The 25108-nt window shown below is 54.6% G+C and overlaps 2 protein-coding genes across 2 annotated transcripts; one reads left to right on the plus strand and one right to left on the minus strand.

Moving 5' to 3' along the window:
• Positions 1-309: 309 nt before the first annotated feature.
• Positions 310-17335, plus strand: LOC309405475 (inner centromere protein-like; the record flags this gene model as incomplete). Its single annotated transcript, XM_082000244.1, has 17 exons — positions 310-446; positions 670-676; positions 748-908; positions 3345-4042; positions 5189-5240; positions 9215-9350; positions 9426-9560; positions 10126-10137; positions 10709-10818; positions 11189-11300; positions 12575-12685; positions 13027-13157; positions 13370-13448; positions 14393-14497; positions 14722-14832; positions 16432-16588; positions 17130-17335. The coding sequence occupies 17 exons, from the start codon at positions 310-312 to the stop codon at positions 17333-17335; spliced, it is 2460 nt and encodes an 819-aa protein (XP_081856370.1).
• A 706-nt stretch (positions 17336-18041) lies between these two features.
• Positions 18042-24984, minus strand: LOC309405476 (NACHT, LRR and PYD domains-containing protein 3-like; the record flags this gene model as incomplete). Its single annotated transcript, XM_082000245.1, is given in 11 exon segments — positions 18042-18522; positions 19479-19631; positions 20607-20673; positions 20676-21153; positions 21677-21947; positions 22228-22317; positions 22578-23968; positions 23972-24080; positions 24082-24299; positions 24455-24840; positions 24843-24984. Coding segments are annotated over 11 exon segments (3786 nt in total).
• Between the last annotated feature and the right edge of the window lie 124 nt (positions 24985-25108).

A 25108-nucleotide genomic window follows, 5' to 3' on the forward strand; every position in this document is an offset into this window, starting at 1 on the left:
AGGTGTGGGTAGCTGAGGTGGGGGCTCTGTCCGGGCTGTGGGTGAAGGAGGCCGTGGTCCCGTGGGGCGGTGGTGAAGCGGGCCTTGGCTCCGTGGGCCTGCTCCACCTCAGAGGGCAGTAGGTAGAGAGGCCTGGGTGCCATTTGGGGCCTTAATCTCTGTGCCTGCCTAGGGTGCAGCACTGAGTCCCAGCCTGTCCTCACACCCTGCTCTCAGGCAGGAAGCAGGCCTGGTGCCTCCCCTTCCCACCGGTGCTGTGTCCCCGGGTGCCAGCGAGACTGGTACTCCCTCTGTGTTTCAGGCAGGGCCATGGCAGAGGCTGACGGTCCCACGCGGCTGCTGGAGCTGTGCGGGCAGAGGCTTTCCCGGTTCCTCCAAGATGCTGAGTACAAGCACTTGGCCTGGCTGCGGGAGGTGGAGGAGCAGGGCATGAGGATGCTGGATAGGTAGGGGCCACCGTCAAGGGCACTGCTCCATCCCCCAGTGGAGCAGTGGAGCTCGCTGGTCTCAAAGTGCTTGCAGTCCCTGTGAGCGTAAGACCATGTGTGCTCCCAGCTGCTGGTGGGCTGGCCCTGGTGCAAGGCCTGGTGGGCACTGGGTTTCACGGCTGAGCAACTGTGATTTAACATAGTAATGGGTTCAGCAGCTTGGTTTGGGCCTTGGTGCCAGGCGGTTGGTATGTTTCCCTCGCTTGGTTCTCACCCAGCACTTGTCCTTCTCAACGAATGACCCTTACTTTGTGGATAGCTCGTGGATAGTATTGGTTTAGGGTTGTGCATTTGTCTGCTTAACAGCAACTTAGGGGCTGAACCTGCATTAATGCCCAAAACACCATCACAGAGGAGACGTCCCAAGAAAAGGCAGTCCTCTTGCCTGAAAGATGAAAATAAGGAACCAAATAGGAGGAGGTAGGTGAGTTGGTTTGTTCTGGCTCTGCTGCACGGCCTTTAAGAGTGAAACAAAGTAGTAACTGTTTCCATGTACGCAAGAACATAAAATAGCTGCTCTATTCCCTGAGTAAGCAAATACATTTAAAAGGGCATGTCAAGATCAATCAACCTTTTTATTCTTGTGAAAGTTTGGGACAGAATTGGCTGGTTTCTTTCACTTTCTTTTTTTTTTTTTCTGGTTAGAAACAGAGTAATAAAAAAAAAATCTAACTTTTTGTCTGTTTGGTTTTGTTTTTTGTTTGATTTGATTTTGTTTCAGCATAATTTTTGGCCTGAGGCTGCTGGTGTTCACTCCTTAAACCTTTGTGCTGGTGCCTGAGAGAAGCTGAGAATGGAACTTGCTACCAGTGACGTGCAGAAGCGGCATGTCCATGGTTGTTGTTTGAACTGGGAGGCAGGAAGGTTCAAAGGGATTAGTGCTGAAACTGAAGTGGGAATTCCCAGTGACTTGCTTAGAAACAACCACACTTGAGGTTTTTAAAACTAGACCTAAGTAGACAACAGTTGCCTGCAAACAGGTGCCAAGGCAGGATAGCATAGGGCATAATTTAATTGCATGTGTAGTCAGGGATGGCTGTGATGCTAATTAACTTCCTTGATGTTACTGCTTCATGGCAGCTGACAGAGAATCTGCTCTCATCTCGTGGTCAGTGGCAAGGCAAGTAAGGTAACCTTCCCTTCAGGGAAGCATATGCTGTGAGCTGGGGGTAGGCACGCTGACAGTAGGTGTAGTGTGACCCAAACTTTGTCACTGGGCACACAGTAGTGTGCGTTATGCGTTAAGGCACTTAAATTTTTATAACCGTGGTGAAAAACCCACAGAAGTTGGACAGGAAGAGTTACAATTAAGAGACTGTCACAAACTAGACATGGAGGATGGAGAGAACAGCAAGAATAGTAAAGAAGCGTGGGCAGTTCATGCGTGTGTGTGGTGAAGGAGGGCAGGAGAAGGAAATGTTGCAGATCTAAACAGGGAGAGCTCTTAAGACACACTGTTAGTTTTCAGGTAGCAGCTGGGTTGCTCCCCTGAAGAAGACAAGTCTTGCATGTATTTTTCCTCATTCAAACTTAGTTTTGAGAAAGATCTGCTGATGTGACAAAATGCCTGGCCAGGCGGTCATTTGTCAACAGGAAGTTCATGCTGCAGTTCAGCACGTTGTGCTCCATCCTGCAGGGTCAGGCCATTGTTGTTTTCCTTGCTCTGTTTTTCTCAGTATGTATTTTAAAGCCCATTTCTAAGTGTATCATTAGTTACACATTTCCCAATTATTAGTCTTTTTTGCTAATTCTAGCAAAAAGTCCCTCTTCTTGCTAGAGGTCACAATGAGAAATTAAGAGAACAAGGCTGGAAGGAGGGCAGAGGGTATCAACTCAAATACTGGCAGTAGGACAAGTCACTGCTTGCTGACGGTCATGCACCAGGGGCTGTAAAACCTTGTTCTTATACCACAGTGGGTTTTCTTGGCTGCCTTTGCTAGCTGTTGCACACTTCCACATCAGCTCTCCATTCCGTCTTTGACTCCGATCTCCACCCTTTATCTGACTACCTGCAGGTCACTTTGGCACTGGTGGCTGCCTTTCTCTGGACCAAAGCTGTCCTTTGGTTTTGGATTTGTCCACCTGATCTCCTTGACTTGCTGATCAAGTGTGTGGCTCCATCCTCTCATGGCAAGTTACCCAATGGAGCAAAGAGGATTTCACTGCCAAAGTTCCTCAAGCCTCTGTGTAGTTGGTCAGGTTTAACTGAAGCAATAGGGCTAGAGACAGTTGCTGTACTGATATTTTTTCTCTTAAATGACAGTCATTCAAAGAATTTATGACTCTGAACTTTACAGGTATTTTTTTGTTGCCTTCCTTGGGATTACGCTGTCAGGTACCACATGTATGGCAGCATTGCTGTGTTTCCCATTGCTGTGTTTTTCTGTCCTTTGCTCAAAGCAAACAGAGTGGAGTTAGTTGTCTGGCGTCAGCTCTGCCTGGGGCTGTGGCTTACTGGGTGTCCTTGTACCTCAGCTGCTGCGGTTTGTGCCTGCAAGATAGAACCTTTATTTGTGAGTCAACCCAGCATGCCAGGCTGATAGCTGGGATGGTTGCAGTGAGGGTGTGTGCCCTGCATTCCCGCCTATGGTATACAGTGGCAATGTCCAGCAAAAAAACCCTGCAGGCAGCAGAAAGCAGTCAGCAGCAATTGCTCCAGCTAAATCTGCCAGAGTGCATCTCTGAGCTCTCAAGGTACAGCTGCTGCATTTCACCGGTGAGAAGAGATGGGTTGTGAGGGGGAATGGTGGAGGGAAGAAGCCTGCAGGTTCACTTCAAAACTGGTCTGCCTTTTTTCTCAAAATCATTTGGGAGCGGGAGACTTCATCACTTCATTTAAAATTGTTTTTATTTAAGGTTGTCCAGAAGGAGAAGCAGCATCAAGCCAGTGTCTTCCAAGCCAAGTTCCCAAAGGCGCCACAGCAAAGAGCACCCCCAGCACCCTGGCTGTCCGGGGGAAGAGTTCCCTGTGCCCAGCTGTGCAGCGAGGTCTCAGGCCAGTGCTAGAGCCGAGCTCCCAGCACTGACCGGGAGGTGGCTGGCAGAAGCAGAAGTTCCTGTGGCAAAGACAGATTGTCAGGACTGCCCTCAGGGTGCCGACAGCAGTGATGCAGCCTGCAGGGCTGTTACAGGGGAGCAGTTGCCCAAGGGGGATGCAGCCACTGAGCTGCATGATGTGTCTTCTGTCACTGTGATCCCCAGTGACCGGACAGCAAGGGAGGAGGCCCCCAAAAAAAGAGCCAGTACCTCCACTCCCAAGGCTGCTAGAAATGGAGATCCTGCCATGCTTGAAGGGGACCAGTCTCCTCGAGGCCTCGAAAAGGTGCCTTTACAGGACTCTGACAGCAAAATGACTACAGTGAGATCCAAAACGCGCCGTTGCTCTGGACGCCAGAGCTTTGTGGGTGGCCCCCGCAAGAGCCGTAGGACCTCCTTGGCAGAAAAATATTCACTGGCCAGCAAAAGAGAGAGCATGATCCGGAGATCTATCAGCAGAGCCATTTCAAAGAAGGCAGCGGCACAAGAATCATCCTCTGCCTCCAGCAGAGTGAGCTGTAAGTTTCTTTCAATTGTCGAGTGCATTCATTTGACTAAACCAGCTTCTCAGCTTTGGTGTGGGGAGTAAGCAGCTGTGGAGCTGCTCATCCGTATTAACTCTGGCTCTGGCTCCTCTTAGTCTCCTTGTCAGTAGGCCTTGTGGCTCTCACCTCTTTGGGGTGTGATCTTCAGGTCCTCGTCTGCTGTCAAACCAAGTCTCCGGCTGTGTTTTGCTACAGCAGGTGAAGGAAGCATCTGCTGGGGCATAGGCACAGGCATTGGAGGTTGGGTTACACAGGTTGTGGATGGACCAAAAAAAACAAGAGTGAAAGGGAAAATGTGGCCTGGCTGGTTCTAGCCATGTGCATGGTATGGCCGATCAGAAGAGACTATTGCATTCCCTGGGGAGGGGCTTTAATTTCAGGGTCTTCTGCCAACTCCCCAGAAAAATCTATAGGAACTGAATGTCTCCACCCCTGAAATTTGGCTGAAATTGGCAGAGAAACTTAAATGCTTTTTGGGTGAAGATAGAAGACTGGATGGACTGAGAAGCCAATAGCACAGTCACTGGAGGAAACAAGATTCATAAATCCACGCTATTCCTGGTAGCAGTAAACTCCACATCCTCTGTTCCCACTACTCCTGTGAAGGCTTTGCTGTTTGGACTTTCTAAAATCATTGCTTCTGAAGTCAGATTGGCTTCTAATAAAGCACTGAGGCCTTTGGTATTTAGTTTTGTCAGCTTTGAGTCACACTATATCTAGGCATTTGTTATAACACTTTCAGATAAATGGTGTTATGGGGGGAATGAAATCAGCCTAAATCCACCACATGTCTGCATCAAACCATGTAGGGAGGCAGGAGCTGAAGTCAATTGACTGGGAAATGCTATCTCTGACACAGGCAAGAGCATGTTTGTGCAGCTGGAGCAGTCTGCAGGCAGAGGAGCTGCTGCTTCAGATCTCTGCCTTCCCAGCCTACACCAGTTTGTCAGTGACACTTGAGGGAGGTGGTAGTGCTGGTGTGGAAAGCTGAGATGAGCAATCAGTGTGTTCCCTGGGAGGAAAGCCTGCACAGGGACCTGAGCTCTACCACGCACACATTGCTGCTGTTGGGAAGCCTCAGAATGAAATCCCCGAGCAACTAATGTTTTTCTTCTCCAGGTCAAAGCTCCTTGGAGGTTTTTGTGGAAGATGATGTGACCAGCAGCACGAGGTGAGGCTACCATGTAAAGCGGGCAGGAAGAAACCACAGAAAACCCTGCAAGGAATCTATATGGGTTGCTTTTATATTGCAGATATAGGACTGGTTTTGTAATGGAATGTTAGGTGATGATGTCACCTAGGGCTGGTTGGTATTTCAAAGTTTGTGCTGTTCAGGCACAGCCCTTCCTTTTCAGAAGTTTATTCAGGGCCCAGTGAGGTTAATCGCTGTTAGTGTGGGGTCCAGCCTACGCCCATAAGGCCTGAGAGGCTGCCAGCAGTTGCTCTGCCTGGTGTTGGCTGGCATCATATGAATTATATCCTGGGATTCCTGGCTGTAGCTAGCCTCCAAACGCCTGGTGGTGCTGGAGGTCAGTCAGCTGTGGTCTGACCTGAAAGGTCTACAGGTAAGACCCAGCCTCATGGAGGCTCATGGAGCTTCCTTTTTACCTGCTCTGGGTCCCCCTGCAGAAGGGGATGAAGCTTACCAGTGTGTTCAGTAATGCAATGCAATGGTCCATCAGAAGAATTTACAGCTCCACCTCTGTGTGGCCTGGCTGGAACAGGCTTGTGCCTCTGGCTGTATTAGATTTATCTGCATTTTCCTTAGGGTCCCATACGCTGGTTCCATCATACTTCTATGACCTGTAACTCACCCTTCAGAGAGTCGAAATAGTTAAAATAGCTTTTCTTTTACAGACCTGGACTGGAACTGAATCCCCCAAGTGGAAAGGTAAGTTCTAAGGAACAATCTACAAACTATCTGTCTGGACATGATCTTGCCTGAGTTGATACCTTTTTGTGAGTGCTGCCACTGGAAGCAGGGAATGTGGCCAAGGGATCGTTCTGTCAGGCCCCTTCAAGCTCAGCGAAGGTGCTGCTGAGTTGGACGGTGCTGCCCTTCTGATGCTTAGGCAGCTGGTTAAGCCGGCTGGCGCTCTGGCTCCTGGTGGCAGAGACGTTTTATGCCTTGATAAGGCCTCTTCAAGATGGAGTTTTTGGAGGTGCTTGGCCAGGTTCCCAGGAGTTAGCAAGCTTTTGCCTGTCAGATGGGCATGGCAATTGAATGTGTGTATTCTTAGCCTGTCTCTGTTGCATGGCTGGTCGGAGTTACAAAATTGAGTAGGGCAATCCAAGTTAGCGTGCTTCCCTTGGCTGCTGAGGCTCTGTACACAACAAGCTAGCATAAGCCTGCGGTACTAGCAGGACAAGAACATGCTAGCAAGACATCCCCTCCTCTGAGCTGGCAAAAACTTCTTGTGTGGTTGTGCTGCGAAACAGCTGAGGTGAAAACTATCCCAGCAGAGACAGGAGTGGGCTCTGCTTCACAACAGTTCCCTGGTGCTGTCAGGAAGCATCAGTGGCAGCGGGAATGGGCGGGTGGCTCTGCTCTGGGTGGTGGTGGTGGTAGCTGGTGGTAGCTTAGCAGGTCGGGGAAAGCACGTGCTATGAGGAAGGCAGCCTCGTAGCATGCTAAGATGCTGTGCTGCAGTGACTTTTTCTGCTTGTCCTCCTGAGAATATATCATAATGGTACTTAAAGTGCCTAATGATCTTGTAACCTAAAACACTTCACAGGGACTTGTCTTTCAGCACTGGAATATCTGTAGTTTGAAAATTGGCATGTAGAAGCTGCCTGTCATTCCTAAGGCACTTTGACTTTGGAGTCCAGGTTCAGTACAGCTCCTGCTCTGGTTGAGAAGTGCTGGGCGACTGTCCCTCCTGCAGAGGCTGGTGTTTCACGAGCAGACCCCTTGTTACTGAAATGGTGGTGAATGTAGTATTCAGTAGCTGAATACTGCTCCTGGTGGCAGTCAGCACCCATGCAGCACAGTTCTGGCTGAAAGGAGCAGACCCTAGCCTAGCAGTTGCATTGCAGGTAGAAATGACTGGCTCTTGGGCAGCAGGTCCCTGGTAGCCTTGGTCATTGGAGCAGCTGTGCTAAGAGAATGTTTGTTACCTTTTCCTGCAGACTCCTGAAGATGTCCTCCTTTCAAGCAAAAGTATACAAGCTGCCAGCCCTCCTGCACAGCACTTATCTCCGCCCGAGCAGCAGGCAGGGAACAGTGAAGGTAACTTCAAGTTGGTCTTGCTTTTCTTGCATGAAGCCCCAAAGACACACAGACCAGGGAGTCAACATAAGGGTTTGTGGAAAATCTGGGATTTGTGTTGAAACAAAACCACCTCTGACCAGTCAAGGTAATTTTTCAGGTAAACTTTTGATCCTCTGAAGAGGTAAGACATGCAATTAGATAAGCAAGGACATCTTGTAGGTGTGTCCAAGCCTTGAGACCAATGCTGTCCTGTCCAGCTTCAATCTGCATAATGAGTAAGTGGGCACACTTTAAAAGGAGATTGCTGGAATCTTCCACGTACCATAATGTTCTGTTAAAGCGCCTTGACATCCCTTTTCTCTGGTCTAGTTATGTGAGGATTTCCAGGCCTGTTTATTTACTGTGCCTCAAAGCAAGGAGATGGAGAGATTCAGGCTTTTTGTTTATCCCCTGTGGGAACTGTAAGATCTGATAAGCAGCTGTAGCTGGAGTGGAGGGAAGAGTAGCTGGAGGCCTTTTGGTGAGACGGGTTGTGCCAGTTCAAGAGGGTCTGTACAGCATATGTACTACAGCATGCTTCACAGGGTGCGTATAAAACACTGGTATTCCAGGTAGTCGTCCAGGCTTCTGGTTTCTCTGTTTGGTTATGTGCCACAGGGCTCTGAGCACATGAGAGCTGGAAATGAGAATCGGAGCCCTGCAGGATGCCTTACAAATAGTGCTAACTACAGGTTTCTTCACAGGAAGCTGTGTAAATCCAAACAGTGAATACCAGAACGAGAACCAGGAGAAACCTCACTGTGCCAAGTCCCAGGAGAATCCCTCACACATCTGGTATGAGACATTTGCAAGGAGGACGAATGAGCCAGTGGTCTGGAAGGGCTTGGGCCTGGCCTCTTAAATAATTTGTGTAAAAAGCTTTGGGTGTTTTTTTCCCTACTTCCTCCCCCCTCCGATGTAGTTTTGAAATCTTCTCTGTCCAAATCTTGTCTCCTGGGGGTTCTGTGTGACTTCTTGAGCCTTGTTTGGGTCTGGGACCCAGGTCTGGCTTGGGAAGCAGACACATGAGTTTATGCACAAACAGCAAAGGTGACTAATAGCACAGTTAACTCAGAGCTTAGATGTGACCAAGTGGCTCATAAAGGGCTGGTCCAGGAGTAGTTTCAGAAGGCAACGTGATGTGACTGACCTACTTATTTTTATCTTGTGCAAGTGTCTGGAATACCTGACTTGTTTCCTCACTGCTTGTATTACTCGTGTTTCACGTGAGATTTTGGCTGCTCTTAGCTTTGCCCTCAGTCTCCTGTCCTGGTTTTGCTGGGGTGAATTTGCTGCGGGTAGTGGATGGGAAGGAGAATAACAGTAACCTCTGCTCTCACGTGGATGCTTAGCACCATATGATGGATCAGGATCTGCAGCCTTCCTCAGGGCTGCTGCTGGATTGCATCCTGATTGTGCAGTGAAGCTGTTCCCCCTCTTTTTTCCCTGGAATTAGGGGATGCAAGTGAAGTCATTTCTGACACAGGTAAATCTGTGAATGTCCAAAGTATTTATAAAGCACGTGAAACCCTGCCAGGGAGGTGAGCTGGGCTGGCTAGTTACAGACACGCAAGGCTTATGTCTGTCTTGTGCCGTTAATACCAGGTAGAACAAAGACTTCTTGCTCGCTGGGACTCAGAGCGGAGGGTGAGCATGATGTTGTACATTACTGCTGTGGAACTCGGGTGTTCCCCTACCAAGCTGTTGCGTGTCTTCCCTGCACTCGTTCATGACTGGATGGTGCGCCTGCCACAGGGTCGAATGAGTTCATAGGAGTCCCATGTGCTCTGGTGGCAGCGAGCAAGCAGAGGGAAGCGTGTAACAGCAAGTAAATGCTTCTGGGGAGATTGGGGAGCCTAGTGGTCACCGAATGTGCCTCTTTGTAATGCCAGCAGGATGAGAAGCTATAAACAAGCAATGGGTGTTATATGGAATGGGCAGCAGCCAGGGGGTGATACCCTTTCCCCTTTGGATGACAAGCACAAGGATTCAGCAAACCAGACTCCACCTTCTTCCTCTCCAGCTAGCAGGGTAAGTGGGTGCCACGGCCCTTCTTTCTTCCCTTTCCCCGGCAGGTACTGATTTCCCTCCATCTTCTCCTCTTAGGTTGTTAGGCCATTGAAAAACTTCCTGCAGGCTGTGCAACGAAACCAGCTGCTTGCCAGTCCGGGGCCCACAGGACGTGGGGCTGTTGTAAAGAACTTCATCAAACGCAATACTCCCACCCGACCCGATCTTAAGGTGTGTCAGAGCCCCACCTTTCCTCACAGGGCTGGAGGAGGAGATCAAGTTCAGGGGAGTGGCAGGAGGGACTGTTTGCTTAGAAAAGCATAAACATATTCCTAGTTCTGTCTGCTACCGTGAATCAATGCAGATCCTCGCAGCAAACTGGCCCCACGATCCTACTTCGGCCTTCCCAGAAAAGGGAAACTGGTTGCTGTTGCCTTGCATCGCCTGTCCACACATGCTGTTATTGGCTGGGGGTTTTTATCCAACCAATCCTCGAACCTTCCTCAGATGCAGAGACATCTCAGCTGCTCTATTTGTAGTCAGAGAAACATTTTATATTCCGGGACTGTTGAACTGTGGGAAAGTGGGAAGCTTTTCTCTTTGCAGTGGGAATCTGCCCTTGTGTGTCACATAATTGGCTGCTGCAGGGCTGAAAGACAAGCAGTGTGGGTCAGGCAATGGGTTCCCTACCACATATGGTAAGGAGCTAAGATCAGGGTGCATGTGCTGTTGAGGGGGGTTCTAGTGTTACTTCCAAACCCTTAATCATTTTTTTAATGTCTTTTCTCCTCTACAGGGAGACTTTGTTGTAAGTGATGACACCCTTAACGGTGGGGGCTGGAGGATTATAACGGCTGTGCTTCTTGCGTCACGGGCACTGACAGCTCTTTCCCCACACTGGCATCCATGCAGCTCTGTCCAAATAAGTAAACTGGCCACACCAGTGGTGAGGTGGCAGGATCTCTTTGCAACTGTGTTCTGCTGGGGCTGGGAACTGCTGAGAAACTGTGCTCCTTCTTGCCCATTCTGCCAGCTGCTGGTGTAGGTAAAACTGTCCCAGGTGAGGAGCATTTCCTACAAGTGGTCACCTGCAGCAGGAGTGCGCTGTTCCTTGCCTAAATGCATTCTCTATAGCTGAAGGATTGAGGTGTTTCCCTCCTATACCTGTGACTCTTCTGTTCTTATTAGTTGAATAAGCAGTGTTGCCCAACCACGCTGTTTCTTCCCTGCTATTCACTTCCCATCCCGGTGTGTGGGTGAACATGACTGTGACTTCTTTGTTTAGCAGGCTGCCTAGCCTCTAGCTGCCTGTGCACAAGCAGCCTGAGGGTAGAAACAGGCCCCAGCAACTGGTACAGTCTGAACTAATCTCCCTGCAGGAGAAGGAGCGGCAGAGACTGGAAAGCCTGAGGAAGAAGCAGGAGGCTGAGGAACAGAGGAAAAAGAAAGTGGAGGAGGAAAAGAGGCGGCGACAGGCAGAAATGAAGCAGTGAGTTGGGTCCCTTACCTCCTGCTCCTTCCCTGGTTCAGCACAGAATTGCCTTGGAGGCCTTCCCTGCCAGGCAGACAGCACTGCTGTACCGTGCTTTGTGCCTCCCACTTGGAAGGAGCATCTTGCAAGTGATACTGCCTGGGCAGCCGGAGCCCTGCTGTTCATGGCTCACTGCAGTAAGGACTGCATTGGTGCAATGCTAGTGTCTGAACTTAATCCAGAAGTGAGCTGAGGCTAAGCTCAGCCAAAGCAAGTCAAGAAAATAACTGTTTTCCCCAATTACCATGGCAAAGTCCCTGTTCCCCCCTCATCCTCTCTGCTAGAGCAGATGAAGCTAACAAGCCCCTCTTGCACACACGCTGCCCAGGAAGAGGGAAGAGCGTCTGAGGAAGGCACTGCAGGCTCGGGAGCGGGTGGAACAAATGGAAGAAGAGAAGAAAAAGAGGATGGAGCAGAAAATTTTACAGAATGATGAGAAGGTAAGAAAGCTGACCAAGCTTTGGAGCACTCAGTACGGTGACATTATCTCAGTGAGCTGTGAGACCAAGAGGGTGCAGACAGGCCACTGGCATGCTACACGCAAGCGCAGGATTGCTGCTGACTGTGACTAATCAGGTAGTGGGTAACTCTGCATCAGAGACACTGAAACTCTGTCTAACAAGAGGAGGCTTTTGTTCTCCATACCTCTGCAGTGGTTCTAAACATTCCTGTTTGGACATGCAGTGTTTATGGTGCTCTGTGTTCAAGGAGTGTGGCAGCCTCCCTTGACTCTCCTGTGAACAGGCCCTGCAGATGAGACAGCCTTACTCAGCTTACAGTGCGCTCAGTGAGCTGTTTGCACAAAACTTTACAGACAGCGACGCCACGGTGCTTGCAGGCAGTTGCAAAAACGTGGTGGGAAAGAATAGCTACCAAGCATGCAAGGGATGCTCATGACTGGTAGACGTGTCTGCCTGCATATTTGTATCGTGTCTGTTTCTTAAAGCCTTGTCTGGCCCTCTTCTGAGGACGGGTGTAAGATGAAGAGCGTGCTAGGATGGGCTGTTGATGGCTGCGTGCAGACAGTGTTGCTGCTTTTGTACAACCGTGCAGGTTCTGCAGGATTGAGGGAGGCTGTGCCTGACCGACCCGGAGCCCTAGCAGCCTTTGGGAGAAGGATGGTTGCTCATTTTTGGGAGGTGGACTAAAGAGACCTTTGGAAAGGGTCAGCCTTAGAAAATAAAGGAATCCTGCTCCTTTCAGCCTTTCCCAAAACCGGAGCAGACAAAAGTATACACAGCCCTCCTTTGCTGCTGTGGATGTGCTAGTGTTCCTGCTGGAACAGACAAGCTCAGGTGAAGGAAGCGTGTCTCAGGGGCTCAGTCAGCTTTCATGTCCCCAGTTCATACTGCAGTTCAGTTAGTCGACAGCAACACTGCAGGCGAAGCAGAAACCAGATGCTAGATCCCCTTGTTCTGCAGAGAATCACTTGCAAGATGGAAGCATGTATTTTGTGGTTGTGTAATGGTCTCTGCGCTCCTTTTTTCTGTCACGCCGAGTGATGGGTGTCTCTTCATATGGCTTATAGTTAGTGGTGGACTTGCTGCATGACGCTGGTGCTAGATCCAATGCACATATGCCTGGGTTCTTGGTCTCGTTAGGACCTGGAATATTGCAGGCTTCAGACTCGAGAAGCAGTTCCCGTCCGCCATCTGGACAAGGCTGTGAGGTCTGTCCTTGGGGGCAGTGGAGCAGACACCTGTGGCTTTCTCAGGTGCACCCCTCACAAGTGCGGGAAGAGAAGGTGGCAGAGGAGCGGAGCAAGAAAAACCTGTCGAAGAAGCATGGGGAAGCTGATGCACGGAAGCAGAAAGCACTGAGGGTGGTAAGAGCAACTCTAGGTCCCTTCTGCATGTTAAAAAGGAAAGGAGTAGCCGGGAACCCATGTGTTGTTCTGACTGCTGGGACAGGGAGGGGTTACTGCCTCCCCTGCTGCAAGGATTTTGGGGTCCATGCTGCAAGATTTCTCTTTAGACAGTCAATGTTGGGTTTGAACAGAAGGATGCCTGTGGGGACAGAAGGGAGATACCGCCCAACTGGTAGGCAGGCTGTGGAAAGTAAGAATGAGATACAACAAGCACAGGTTGTCTCAAAGCATTTGCTTCATATCCTCCCATCTTTCCCCACCTCAGCTGGAGTGTTGTAAGGGTTTTCTTTCTTCTTCAGGAGGAAGATGAATTTGAGCAGCAAGAACAACTGCAGAAAAGGAGAGAGGATGAAGTGAAAGAAAAAGGAAAGAAAGTCTTGGAACTGAAAAATCTTGTAGAGCAGCAACAAGTGGAACAAGTGAAGGAGAGGTATTAGCTTGTTTCTGTCCTGGAGGAGAGGACTTGGCAATAGGCATGGTGAAGCAGTAAATATAAATAGTATTGCTGAAATTGGTAGACTGATGTGAGTGTCAGGCTGTCCCAAAGGTGTGGGGTGCTGAAGCAGGAGGCTGTAAGAATGCTTGGGGCAGGCAGGCAGACATGCTTTCCTCTGACTAAACTGTAGGTTTTTTTTCCCCCAGGGGTCACAAACACCGAGGGAAGGAGAAGGCCCCCCAACCACAGCTGGAGTCATCAGTGTTTACTGGAAAAAACATAAAGGTGGGGAGTTGAAGTGGTCTTGGAACAACTTCTCTGTTGTAAACTAGTGAGGCATAGGATACACAGACTTATTTTAAGATCAGACTTGTTTTCCAAGTGCAGTGTTACTGTTTAAGGTTTTAGCATTCACTATTATGTTATTTAGAGGAACAAATACAATAAAACCAATGATGAGCCGAACATCTTACTGTAAAGAGTTGGGGCTTGTGCAAGAATAAGCCAACTCTGTTGCTAAAGTTGGGGTTGATGGTTTCATTATTAGCAGGTGAGCCTTCTCAGCCCCATCACAAGGTGGGTGATAGCCGTACAACGGCACTTTGAAGAGCACCTCCAAATGGCATTCACTGATACTTGAATGAATATGGAAATTAGTAAGAGGTTGGTTTGGTTTTTTCCTACTGTGTTCACTCACTGTATTTGGAGGATGTGATCCCCGTAACAAACTTCAGGTATCATACGGCTTCGTGTAACGTCACTTGCATTTATACAAATAATGTTATGGCTTGAAGTCAAGGCTGTTTGTCTCAAAATATCACAGTAACATTTTCTTTCCACTCTTTCTACTTTTAACATCATTCTTTTTTCTGCGTTCTTCATTAGTAAAAATCAAACCCCTAAATGCTACTCCTCTTAAGGATAAATTCATGCTTCTGTATTTGCTTTTGCTGCTCTTACTCACTAGGTCTGTGACATTCAAACTCCTGTTTGTGCTATGTAATTTTAATGAAGGTCTAAATTCTTCGTATGTGGCCAGCAACTGGGCTGCAGTGAGCCACACAAAGCTCCTCCAGATAAGAGAGAAGCTGAACAGAATTCAAAGTGCCTGCAGCTCTTGCCCTCCTGTTAGCTCTTCCCTACTGAGTAGTATGGGAGAAGAAACTCCTGGATAAAGTGGTTTGGGTTGAAAAGGAGTTTAAGCAGTGAAAATTGTTTCTCTTTATTAGGAGGAGAGCCCAAAAGTGCCACACCAACAGCCTGGGCAGGAGAGGAGAGCCGAGCAACCAGAATCCGTTGCCGTGGCTTCTAACCCCTGGCTCAAAGTGGTAAAGGTGAGCATGGGCTCTAGAGACCTTGTTGATCTGGATCTGAGCAAAGACAGGAATTGTTTTATCTTTGAGTCTTGAGTTTGGCTTTTTTCTGCAGAAAAACACAGAGGGACTGAGGATTTTTTTTGCAAGGGCTTCTGAAAATGTGGCTCAGTTCCAGAGACAGTCTGGTTGTTTTGGTTCAGTGAACATGAATGAAGAACGACTTAATTCTTGCATCTTAACAGGAGGAAGATGGTCTGCAGGGGCCTCAGCAGCAGCTGGGAGAGGAGAAAAAAATCAAGCAGCCAGAAACATTGACTGCTGCCTCTGGCACATGGCTGAGCAAAACTGTAAAGGTGAGTCCTGGTTCCAGCAGAGCTCTCAAATAAAATGAGTCTGCAGTGTCCAATTGGCTCCCGTGGTTTGGAGCCAGCCTGCAAATTTATTATCCATCCGTGATGGAGCAGGAAACAAAATCCTCAAGCGTAGGCTGCTGGGGTTTAACAGGTGTCCATGCAGAGCACGGGGATGTCTTCCCAGGTGCTTGGCTGAGCGCTGAGCACGGGGGAAGCCGAAGGAGAACCAGCCTTGCCTTGGGCGGAGGAGCCAGCCTTGCCCCGGAGAGCCGTTGGGAGCGGCCGTGGGATGGCAGCACGCCGCGGGGCGCCAGCGCAGCCCGCAGCAGCGTGGTGCCGGCCTGCGGGGCAGCTCCCGGGGGCTCCGAGGGCCGCTTTCAACCGGGGCTGCTTCCACCGGGTAGCTGGAGTGGTGGGGAAAAGCCGCTGGAGTCGGGAGGTAAACTCTCCTGTCCTGAAGCTGGCTGGCTCCTCTTCCTCCTGCTGGGCTTCTCTGCGCTGCGACTTTTGTCAGAGCTCCAGGGAATGAAAACCAGATCTGCCACGAATGTGAAAGGCCTCGCGTGGGGGAGCCGTGTGTGCAAAAGCCAAGGGCTTAGACATATGTGGTGTGTTCTTCCAAGGCTTTTCCATGGGGGGAAAAGGTTAGAAGTAGCTATCAAGTCACTGAGCACAGCCACAGGTTTTGTATTTGTACAGATGTGTGCATACTTCTGCATTCCCTTGCTGCAGAGAGCCCTGCAGGGTTAGGCCTGCCTTCCTGGTTTGTCCTCTGGCCAGCACCTCTAGGTACTCCTGTGCTACATGCGACTGCCAGGTCTCCTGGTCATCCCTGCGCCTCACCTCAAAGCCAGGAGCTGCCTCCGAGCTTTGGCTTGCGCTGTTTTGACCTGCAGCTTCAATCTGAAATGGAGCCCTGGCGCTTTCCTGCCGGGTACTGACAGGTTCTTCCAGCAGCTAGGAAGCCGCAGGGCAGGCAAGTGGCTGTTTCAGCTCCGCGCTTTGCAGTCCTGGCTGCAGTACGCAGTCCCATGCTACAGCTTGGCTATTGGGGGGCATGGCTTCAAAGCAAAGTTCAGTTAAAAAAGGCCAAAAGGATTTGAGCATTTCTGGGTTTTACTGAAAATCTCTACTCAAGTTACCTGTCAGGTAGGAATATTATAAATGTTCCAGTTAACGTGCAGATCACAGGCTTCCCATACACGGGTAGGTGACCTTCTTGGCTCCCCTGTTTTGAACTGGGGATGAAAATGAGTGTGAATGATGCATCTGCTTTAGGAATTCAGCTGTTGGCTCTTGTTTCTGGCTGCCTTCCCTTTGCAGTGAAGTTCCTTGCTCAGCATGTGGTGTTGGGAGCTCACCTCTTAACTCATGGCTTACGCTCAGCGTGAGGGGCCTGCCTGGGTGCCTTAACTGCACCTTGCTGTGGGATCTATGGTGGGACCTCGGCACAGCCTGCTCATCCTGCTGGTGGCAGAGCTCTGAGGTGCCTGCAAAGGCTGCGTGGGTCCGGTAGCTGGCCTGCCCTGGCAAGGCAAGCTCTCCTGGCAGGCTGGGAGGTCTGCTTCCCGCTCTAATCGATGCTGTCCCTGGTTTCAGAAGTCTATCTCCATGTCCTACTTGGGGCCCCTGAAGGGCACAAAGGAATCCAGATCCCCGAAGGTAAATGAAAACAACTATGGGATGGATCTGAACAGCGATGACTCCACAGATGATGAGAACGAACCTCGGAAGCCTGTCCCTGCCTGGGCTGATGGTAGGTGCCGAGTTCGGTTTGGCTTCCTTTAATTCCTTCCCTGGGAAGCTGGAGCTTTCCAGATGTACCTGGTGCGACCTCAGCTTCCCCAAAGTGCAGCGCAGGAGCGCATGAGACTTCAGCAGTGCTGGCAGCTGCTGGCCCTGAGTGGTGAGGGGGACGGGAGCTGCTTTCTTCCAAGTGCTGCCATGCTGAAGTTAAAGTCCTCCGTGCAGGTCTTTGGACCTGAGGGTGTGGGAAGAATGGTGCTAATGAGGCAGCCCGTCCTCCTGAGGGGAGCCAAGGTGTGGCGGGGTTGGGGTATGTCTAGTGTGCTGAGGAACTTAAAACAGTGCTGCTGGCACCCTGATGGTGGGTGTGGGCTTCAAAGCTTTGCAATGAGCAGGAAAACACTTCATCACACTCGCTGTACAGGTGATAGTTTTTCAGGTGTGGAACAAGAGTAATTGTCCTGCAGGCCCTAAGGGGAAGGGCACCTTAAGCAGAGCACTGAAAACTCATTTATAGTGAGCCTGCATCTCTGATACGGTTGTTTCCATAGGGTTTCAGCTTAATCAAGCCATTTTACACCAATACTATCACCCAGTGAATGTCGACCAACTCTTTGGGCTGATTCTAAGCCCGAAGCTGGAGGATATTTTTGGCAAGAGCAAGCCTCGATACTTCAAGCGCACGAGCTCAGCAGTTTGGCATTCCCCTCCTGGGACCAAATCTACCTGTGGCCCTTCTTGCAACTTCACAAACTGAGAATGCAAAGAAATGTGTTTTATGACAACATGGGGTATCAGTTTGTTTTCTTAGCATGCAGCATATTTACAATTTTAACCCTTTTTTTCTTTTGTACAAATGAGAATATTGAATAAAATCCTGTTGCAATAAACACTCTATCAGTGTCTGTGTCTCTGCTTTCCCCCACCGTGGTGGGATGATGCTTCCTGATGGCTGACTTGAGATCGATGGCTGTGGTTTCTGCAAGTGAGAATGCAGGTGTGTGAAGATGTGGCTTTGCACCAATTGCACATTTCCTCAAGCTGCCTGCAGAACCCTATGGCCCGGGCAGCTAGCGGCACTCCAGGAGCGACTGGGCCAATCAACCCCGCTGACAGCAGCGATGGGGAAGATGCTTAGATGAAAAGGGAATGTCCTGGGTCAGAGCCAAGTCCCACACTTGCCATTATAACCCTTCCTTCCTCTTTCTTCAGTTCCCCTGGCTTGGGCCGTGCTGGCTAGCACAAATGGGGACATGGCAGAAGGACTCTGTCCCCCCTTGGGTGACGTGACACGGGGCTCTGGGGTCCATGGTGTGGGTGCTGGGCTGGGGCTGGCAGGAGGGTTCCTGGCCTGAGCTGGCGCAGCCCTGCGTGGGGCTGGTGCCACAAGGCCTCCTTCCCCGACCCTCGGGTGCTGCCACAAGCACCTACGGGAACGTGGCCATGGACGAGGTCGGAGCTCTCTAGGCCTCCTTACCCCCAGCTGGGGGAGGGTTCGAGCTGCCAGAGTGGAGCTTGACGAGGGGCTTGGAGGGCTTCGAGTTGCGCAGAAGAGCGTGCGAGTGTCTCGGTGGAAGAGTCTTGCAGGCAGCTGGAGCCGTGGATGGGCCTTCGGAGCTTTGGGCTCGGCGGTGCTTGCCAGGAGCTTTGCGGAGGCACGGAGCAGAGCTCTGCAGCGGCTGGAAGCGGCTCGCCAGCAGCTCTGGCCCGGTTGCCGCCCGACTCCCGCGTCCCCCCGGCGTTTCCGTTCGTCTCGCGCTCCCCGCGTGCCGCTGGAAGGCCGCGGCCACGCAGCGACGCTCGCTCTTCCGGCTGGGCCCTCCTGGGCCCCCCGAGCTCTCTGGGGTTATCGCGGCGCCTTTTGGGCTCTCTGGGGTCCCCCCAGGGCCCCGGCGTCCCTCAGGCCTTGCAGCCGCTCTCAGTAGCGTGACCCGCAGGCGACTCCTAAGGCGCAAGACACATTTGACTTAGTTTTTGCTGAAGGAGGCTGAGCCCGTCGGAGGGGAGATGCGCTCAGGCTCGGAGGAGCACGGCGGTACCCGCGGGGGGTGCTCTGGCCACCTCCAAGCTTTGGGGCAGCAGCCACCGAGGGGTCAGGCTCCGCCTCGGGGTGCCCGGCTGCGGGCGGGCATGGGGCCGCCAGCCAGCGCCGCGCTTGGCGTTTGTTTCAGCCCCGCGCTGGCGCAAGCCGCGCCCGTCGGAGCGCAGGCTCCCGCCGGGACAGGCGATCCGCAAACGCCGTTCCTCCCCCCGGTGAGAGCCGCGCTGGTCCCCAGAGTGACCGGGGCGGCTGGACCGATCCGCGCGTCGGTAATCCGGCGCTCGGCTGCAAAGCCGCTGCTCCCGGTGACGGAGGCAAACTGGGCCCGTGGGCCTGGGCGGCACCCCCGGACCCCGGCAGGTCTGGGGGCATCACTGCTGACACGGGAGCGGGCGGAAAGATCGCGGCGTGAAGCGATTTCTGGGAGGGGGCCTTTATTTAACGTGGGTATAACACAAGCGTGCTCCACAGTAAGTATGTGGCCAAAAAGGAGAGGGAGAAGAGCGTCTTGGAAACTACGGAGCAGGCAGAAATACAGAAACCCTGATCGATATGCACAGCCCAGAGAATGAACCGCGGGCAGGGAATAAGACTCTCTGCGGCCAAGGTGTGTTTTGGGCACCCCCACGGCTGGGGACCGACCGCTGAAGCTCCAGACTGGTCCGTTGCCTCATCCCAGTTTCCTACGGCCTCGGCTCTGGTCCTGCGCGCCCAGCCTGTGATGCGCGCGCGGGTCTCGGCTGCCCCGCTCCGGAGGTCAGCCAGAGTCTGGCCGCGCGTGCTGGAAGCGCTTCCAGCACCAAAAGGACCTGCCGTAGGTGGAGGAATCGCCCCCAGAGCCCCCGTCTCCTCTCCGCACAAGTGCAAGCTCTGCCCGTGAGCCGCCGGGCCGGAGCCGCGCGCTGAGGCGCGTCCCGCGTGTCGGATGCATCCGATAGCCAGGTCGGGTTTGACTTCTTTCAGAGCAGCCAGCTTCTGTAACGTCTCGTCGTTTAATCCAGATTTCTTCAGCCTTTGGAGAAGGAAAGAGGTCGAACCCACCGCAGCTACTGACTGTTGCCCGTGACGTCGCGCAGCCAGCGAAAAGGACACAAAGCAGCCGGCGTGGGGGGTTCTGGTGTTCTCTGGGCCCCGTCCTAGCCGGGTTTTTCCGCTTCAGCAGGTGGGTCGGCACTGCCGCAGGCTGCGGTTGGAGAAAGGAGACGCCGGGATGTCTCGTGCGCGGTCCTTCACGGCCAGAGACCCTGCCTGTGCCACCCGCCCGCCCCGGCTCCTCCGGAAGCCTGGAAATGGCTTCGGGGGGGACTTGCTCCAGGGCCGTGCCCCAGGCTTCTTGTCGGGTCTCTGGGGCTGCACGTAATCTCCCCCGGGTGGGGAATGTCCCCTCAGGTGGGCACGAGCAGAACTGGGCTTCCTCTCGACGGGGGTACCCCCACGACCACAAAATACGATTGGGGTGGGCTTGAAGGAGCAAACGTCTGTGTACGCACACCCGCCGCGTGCTGGTGCGAGGAACGGCTGCGGCTGGGGCAGTCAGCGCGCTGCTCGCCCGCGAGCTTCAAATCCCGTTAGTTACCTCATGGCTGTCTCCTCTGAGTGAGAGCAAGTCATCCCACCTACCAGCTGGCACCCACCCGAGCACCCCACACTGCCCTGGAGAGGGATGGTGGCCGGCCACGGGGCGACTGGTCAGGGGAGCACGAGTGCAGAGAGCCCCCTCCCAGCCCCGCGAGCCCCCTCCCAGCCCCGCGAGCCCATCTCCCAGCCCCGCGAGCCCATCTCCCAGCCCCGCGAGCCCATCTCCCAGCCCCGCGAGCCCCCTCCCAGCCCCGCGAGCCCATCTCCCAGCCCCGCGAGCCCCCTCCCAGCCCCGCGAGCCCATCTCCCAGCCCCGCGAGCCCCCTCCCAGCCCCGCGAGCCCATCTCCCAGCCCCGCGAGCCCCCTCCCAGCCCCGCGAGCCCCCTCCCAGCCCCGCGAGCCCCTCACTTCAACGTCCGCAGCCGGCGGGCAGGGTCCCGCAGGCCCTCGCTCAGCCGCCACATGCCGCCGTCCCCAGGGGGTTGTTGCCCAGGTCCAGCTGCGCCAGGCTGGGCGCGGCGTGCAGCACGGCGGCGAGGTCCTTGCAGCCGGTAGCCGTGAGGTTGCAGCAGCCCGGCCTGCAGGAGACACGGCGGTCAGGCCGCCGGCTGCCGGCCCCGGGTCGGAGGAGACAGGGCCAGTGTCCCCCGCCTGAGCCCGGCACGGAGGTGGCTCCCGCAGCGGCTCTGGGGACGCTGCGCTGGAAAAGAGAGGGGGGCGTCTCGCCGCCCTCTCCCCACCCCTCTCCCAAGGCTGGTGTGCCTGTGTCCCGTGTTCTCCGGCATCTGCACAGGCGTGCTGGGAGCGGCTCCCACGTGCTGCGGGGTGCAAACCGCAACCCAAATCCCCAAACTCTAAGGGACAAAAAGCCAAAGTGCAGCCGCGAGGCGGTAGCCGGCAGCAATCCCGCCGTGCCGGAACGTGGGAATGGAGAGGCAAGGCCACCAGACAGCCCCTGCTCAACGAGGGAGGAAAGGTCTGGGGCAAACGGTTAATATCGATTGAACGGGGGAGATTGATCTGCCTCACTCGGGAAGGTTCAGAGAGATCCCCACTTTCAAATCTCGCTGTCCAGGCTGCATCTGTACCCGGGGGAAATGGGGGAAACGGAAACACCCCCCCCAAAAAAAGGAGGGGAAAATGCAGACACTAAGGGACGGTTCATCCCCTTCCCAGAAACGGTCGGTGGGGTGAATCCGCTTCTGCAATTACGTGTTTCTGCACGGTGCGCAGCCAGCCTGCCCCTGCCCGGGCGCGCAGGCACCCAAAAACACCCGCGGCTGCAGGGCAAGAGCCTGGGGAGAAGGTGCCTGGGGCGCAGAGAGACACCCACAGCCAAGCAAACGGCAGGGAGGGTAGCACAGGCCTCTCCTCTGACCTCTCCATCCAGCCTCGGCACTGAAAATGAGTTCTCTCTCTTACTTTTCTACAGTGTCCTAGCAGGGACTCGCTCATTTAAAAACGTCAGACTAAATTACACTGATGGAAAAGGCGGCGATAAGGGTCGGGCCCCCGCGACAAGTAGGTCTGCGACGCCCCGAGCTGTCTTCAGCAACTGGGCTCTCTCGTTCCTTCTTGTCGCCTCCCTCTCCCAGGCTGGCGAGCAGAAACGCCAAGCGGTCCCGCAGCCTCCTGCCGCCGGTGACGTCCCTCACCGCGGCGCCGCGGCTTCGCGCCGCCGTCCCGTCGCGGCGGGCTTTACGCTGAGGACGGAGGCAGCAGGCGCCTGTGAGCCGGCACCGATCAAACCTGCGGGAGAGGCGGAGAGGAGCCGCGGGGCTCGGCACGGCCCTGCTGCCGCGGGGACACGCCGAGCAGCCCCTCGCTGACGCGGCCGCCACCGACGGTGGCCACAGACCGGGCTGCTCCTCGCGGAGGGCGCCTGGGAGCAGGAGAGCCCGGCTCGCTGTGCAGCGAGGGGCCCGGCGGGCTCTCCGTGGCTCCGCGCGGAGGTGGCTCTCGTCCCCGGCCGTGAAAAGGCTGGCGTTTGCTCGTCGTCCCGCCCCCGCCACGGGGACGAGCGATGTACCTTAACGTCCTTAATTTACAGCCTGATTTTCCCAAGGCTTGACAAAGCAGGTGGATGGGCGACTGCTTCCCCTCCTCTGGCTGTTTTTCCCTGAAAACAAAGAAGAGATGCATCCTATTCCTATTCCTATCCTAGTCTATTCCTTTCCTTTCCATCCCTGTCCCTATCACTATCCCAATCCAATATTGCTCCCTGGCCGCCGGCTGTGTCCCTAGGTCCCACGCGTACCCGCTCGCCGACGTGCCCGGCGCGGCAGGAGGACCAGCCTTGCCACGGACTCCTCCCCAGGGTCACGGCAGCTCTTTGGGCTCTAAGGCGTTTGCCGCCTTGTGGCTCGGGACCTTACGCACCGACACGCCTGCTTGACCGGCTGCGGGCCCGCACGCTCCTGGGGGTCGTCCCACAGGAAGGAGCAGTGCCCCGGGTCAAGCGACTCCAGCTTGGGGAAGTTTTTTAGGCTGAAGGAAAGGACCATCTGGTCGAAGCAGTTAAGGTTGAGCCCTTGTAGGTACTCCCCGGTGAAAGCACCCGAGGCGGTCGCCAGAAACCACTCGTCCTGCAGCTCGTACAGACAGTGGCAGACCTCCAGCTCGCGGATCACCGCCGTCTCCTGCGTCAGAAGAGCTAGGGCTGTTTTCTGGCTGTTTTGAAGCCACGCCAGTAATTCCTGTGTAATCCTAGGTGCGATTTTACACCCCTTCTCCTCCTGCAGCTCCCTCCTGTGTTCCTCGCTTAAGAGCCTGAAGAGGAACCGCACGGTTAGCATGAGGTAGATCCTGGAGTTGCCGTAGCTCTCCAGCAGCTCCTTCACATCCCTGGAGGGGCTGGCAGGGGGGTCCTGTGCCGCCCCTTCACCTTCCAGCAGGTAGAAGAGCACTGTGAAAAACTCCTGGAAGCTGAGGTGGATGAAGCTGTAGGTGCTGATGCAGGACATGTCCTTCTGGAAGAGGTGCTCATTGAGGAGGAGCAGGAGGGCTTCTTGCTGGTCCAGCGCGTACCCCTGCACCTCCTTCTCCTCGAAGAGGACTTTCTGCTTCCAGACGCCGTCGGCCGCCAGGCAGCACAGCCTCCTCAGCACCCCAGGCATGCCCCGCTTCAGCCGGCCGCTCAGAGACCGCAGCAGGGCGGAGAGGTAGAGGATGTAGATCCCCGTCGTCGTCTTCGGGCTTTGGGCGAGACCCCCAGCACGGCCGAGCTGCTGCTTCGTGACGGTGCAGACGACCCAGTACACGACGGGCACCAGGCACATGGTGAAGAGCGTCTCGTTCCCTCTGACGAACTGGACGGCGGCAGCTGCCTGCTCCGCGTTGCCAGAAAACCTGTAGAAATACTCCTTCCTCTCCGCCTCCGAAAACCCCGGGATCTCAGCGTAGCGCTCGCACTCCAGGCACTTGCGCAGCTCCCGCAGGGCGGCCGGCCTCGTGGTAAGGAGCGGGGAGCTCTCGGGCAGCAGCCTCCTGCGCAAGAGGCCGCTCGGGGGGATTTCCACAGGCCTCTGCTCCCACGGCTGGGAGCACAGCTCGGTCAGGGGTCGATCGAAGGAAAAGCGGAGCTCATCAAAGCCGCCGACCACGAACAGTAGCCTCTCTGGCCGCCCCAGCATCTCAGCAAGTGGCAGGGAGCTGCTGGGGAAGCACCGGGTGATGAGGCCAGCCACGCTGGCCCAGCTGGTGAGGAGGTTGCCCTCCCGGCAGTGGATGTAGAAGACGTAGTCGAACTCCGCAAACATCTTGTCAGACGCTCAGTCCAGCATGACCTTCCTGGCTGTCAGCGTCTTGCCCACGCCCACGGCTCGCAGGAGCACGACCACCTTGGTGGTCTGGTCGTCAGGGCCGGGCTTGAAGAGGTCTTCAAGCGATGGAGGAGCTGGCTTGCTCCTTCATGATCTCCACGCGCCTCCATCCCATGGCCAGGATCTCGTGCTCCCGTTGCTCTTTGTCGCGGTGCTGGTTGACGATCACCAGCTTCGAGTACCGGGCGTTGAGGCTGACATCGTCGCCCACCCGGGCGTTTTGGTCCTTTATGCGGCTGTACGTCTGCCGTATGGCTTTTTCGTTAATTCCGCCGGTAATCTGGAAGGGCGGGAGACCGCCTCACCCGTCTGTGGGCCACAGGGCGAGGGGCGGCACAGCCCCCCGTGCTCCTGCCCGCCAGCGCCTACCTGGTGACGACGAACCCGGCAGAGGAGCGGGCCCCAGGGCTGGAAGAGAGAGGGGCGTTAGTGGGCAGCGTCACCGGGCCCCAGGCACCCCCAAATCCTCTTCCATCTCCTCCTCCCTGGAGGAGCCCCCTGCACCCTGCCCACCCAGCCCCAACCCGCCGCCCCCTCCTGGCCCCAAACACGGGTGCTTGCGGACGCAAACCCCAGGACGCGGCGCCCGGGCCCCCGTGGGCGGCCGCACTCGCCGGGGAGCCGCTCGGCCTTCCCGCCTCTCTCTCTGCCCTCCCGGAGCGCGGCGGCGGCGTTGCGGAGCTGGACGCGCTCGAAGACGGCAATCGCCACGTGCAGGGCGGCCGCCGCCCCGTACAAGTCCGGCACGAGGTTCTTCGTGTCCAGCCAGTCGGCCTTCTCCAGCCGCCCCCAGGGAATCAGGGAATGCAGCTCCTGCCCCGCAGGTCTCCGTGCGCCGGCGCATCCCGAAATCTTTTAAAATCTGTCTCGGAGAGGTCTTCCAGAGCCCGGAGCAGCAGCTTCCCGGCGGTGCCCTGGGGGCTGCCCCCGCGTGGGGCGCAGCTCCTGCTGCCACGCACCCCCATGGGGAGAGCCCCGACGCCCGGCGAAAACGCGGCCCCGAGCCTGGGGAGGGGGACGAGGTCTGGGAAACCGCCCCGTAAGGAGCCCCCGGCCCCGCACCCGCCCCTACCCCGGTCGTGCCGACTC

This window comes from Phaethon aethereus (genome assembly GCF_964289735.1).
Source record: "Phaethon aethereus genome assembly, chromosome: 5".
NCBI lineage: Eukaryota > Metazoa > Chordata > Aves > Phaethontiformes > Phaethontidae > Phaethon > Phaethon aethereus.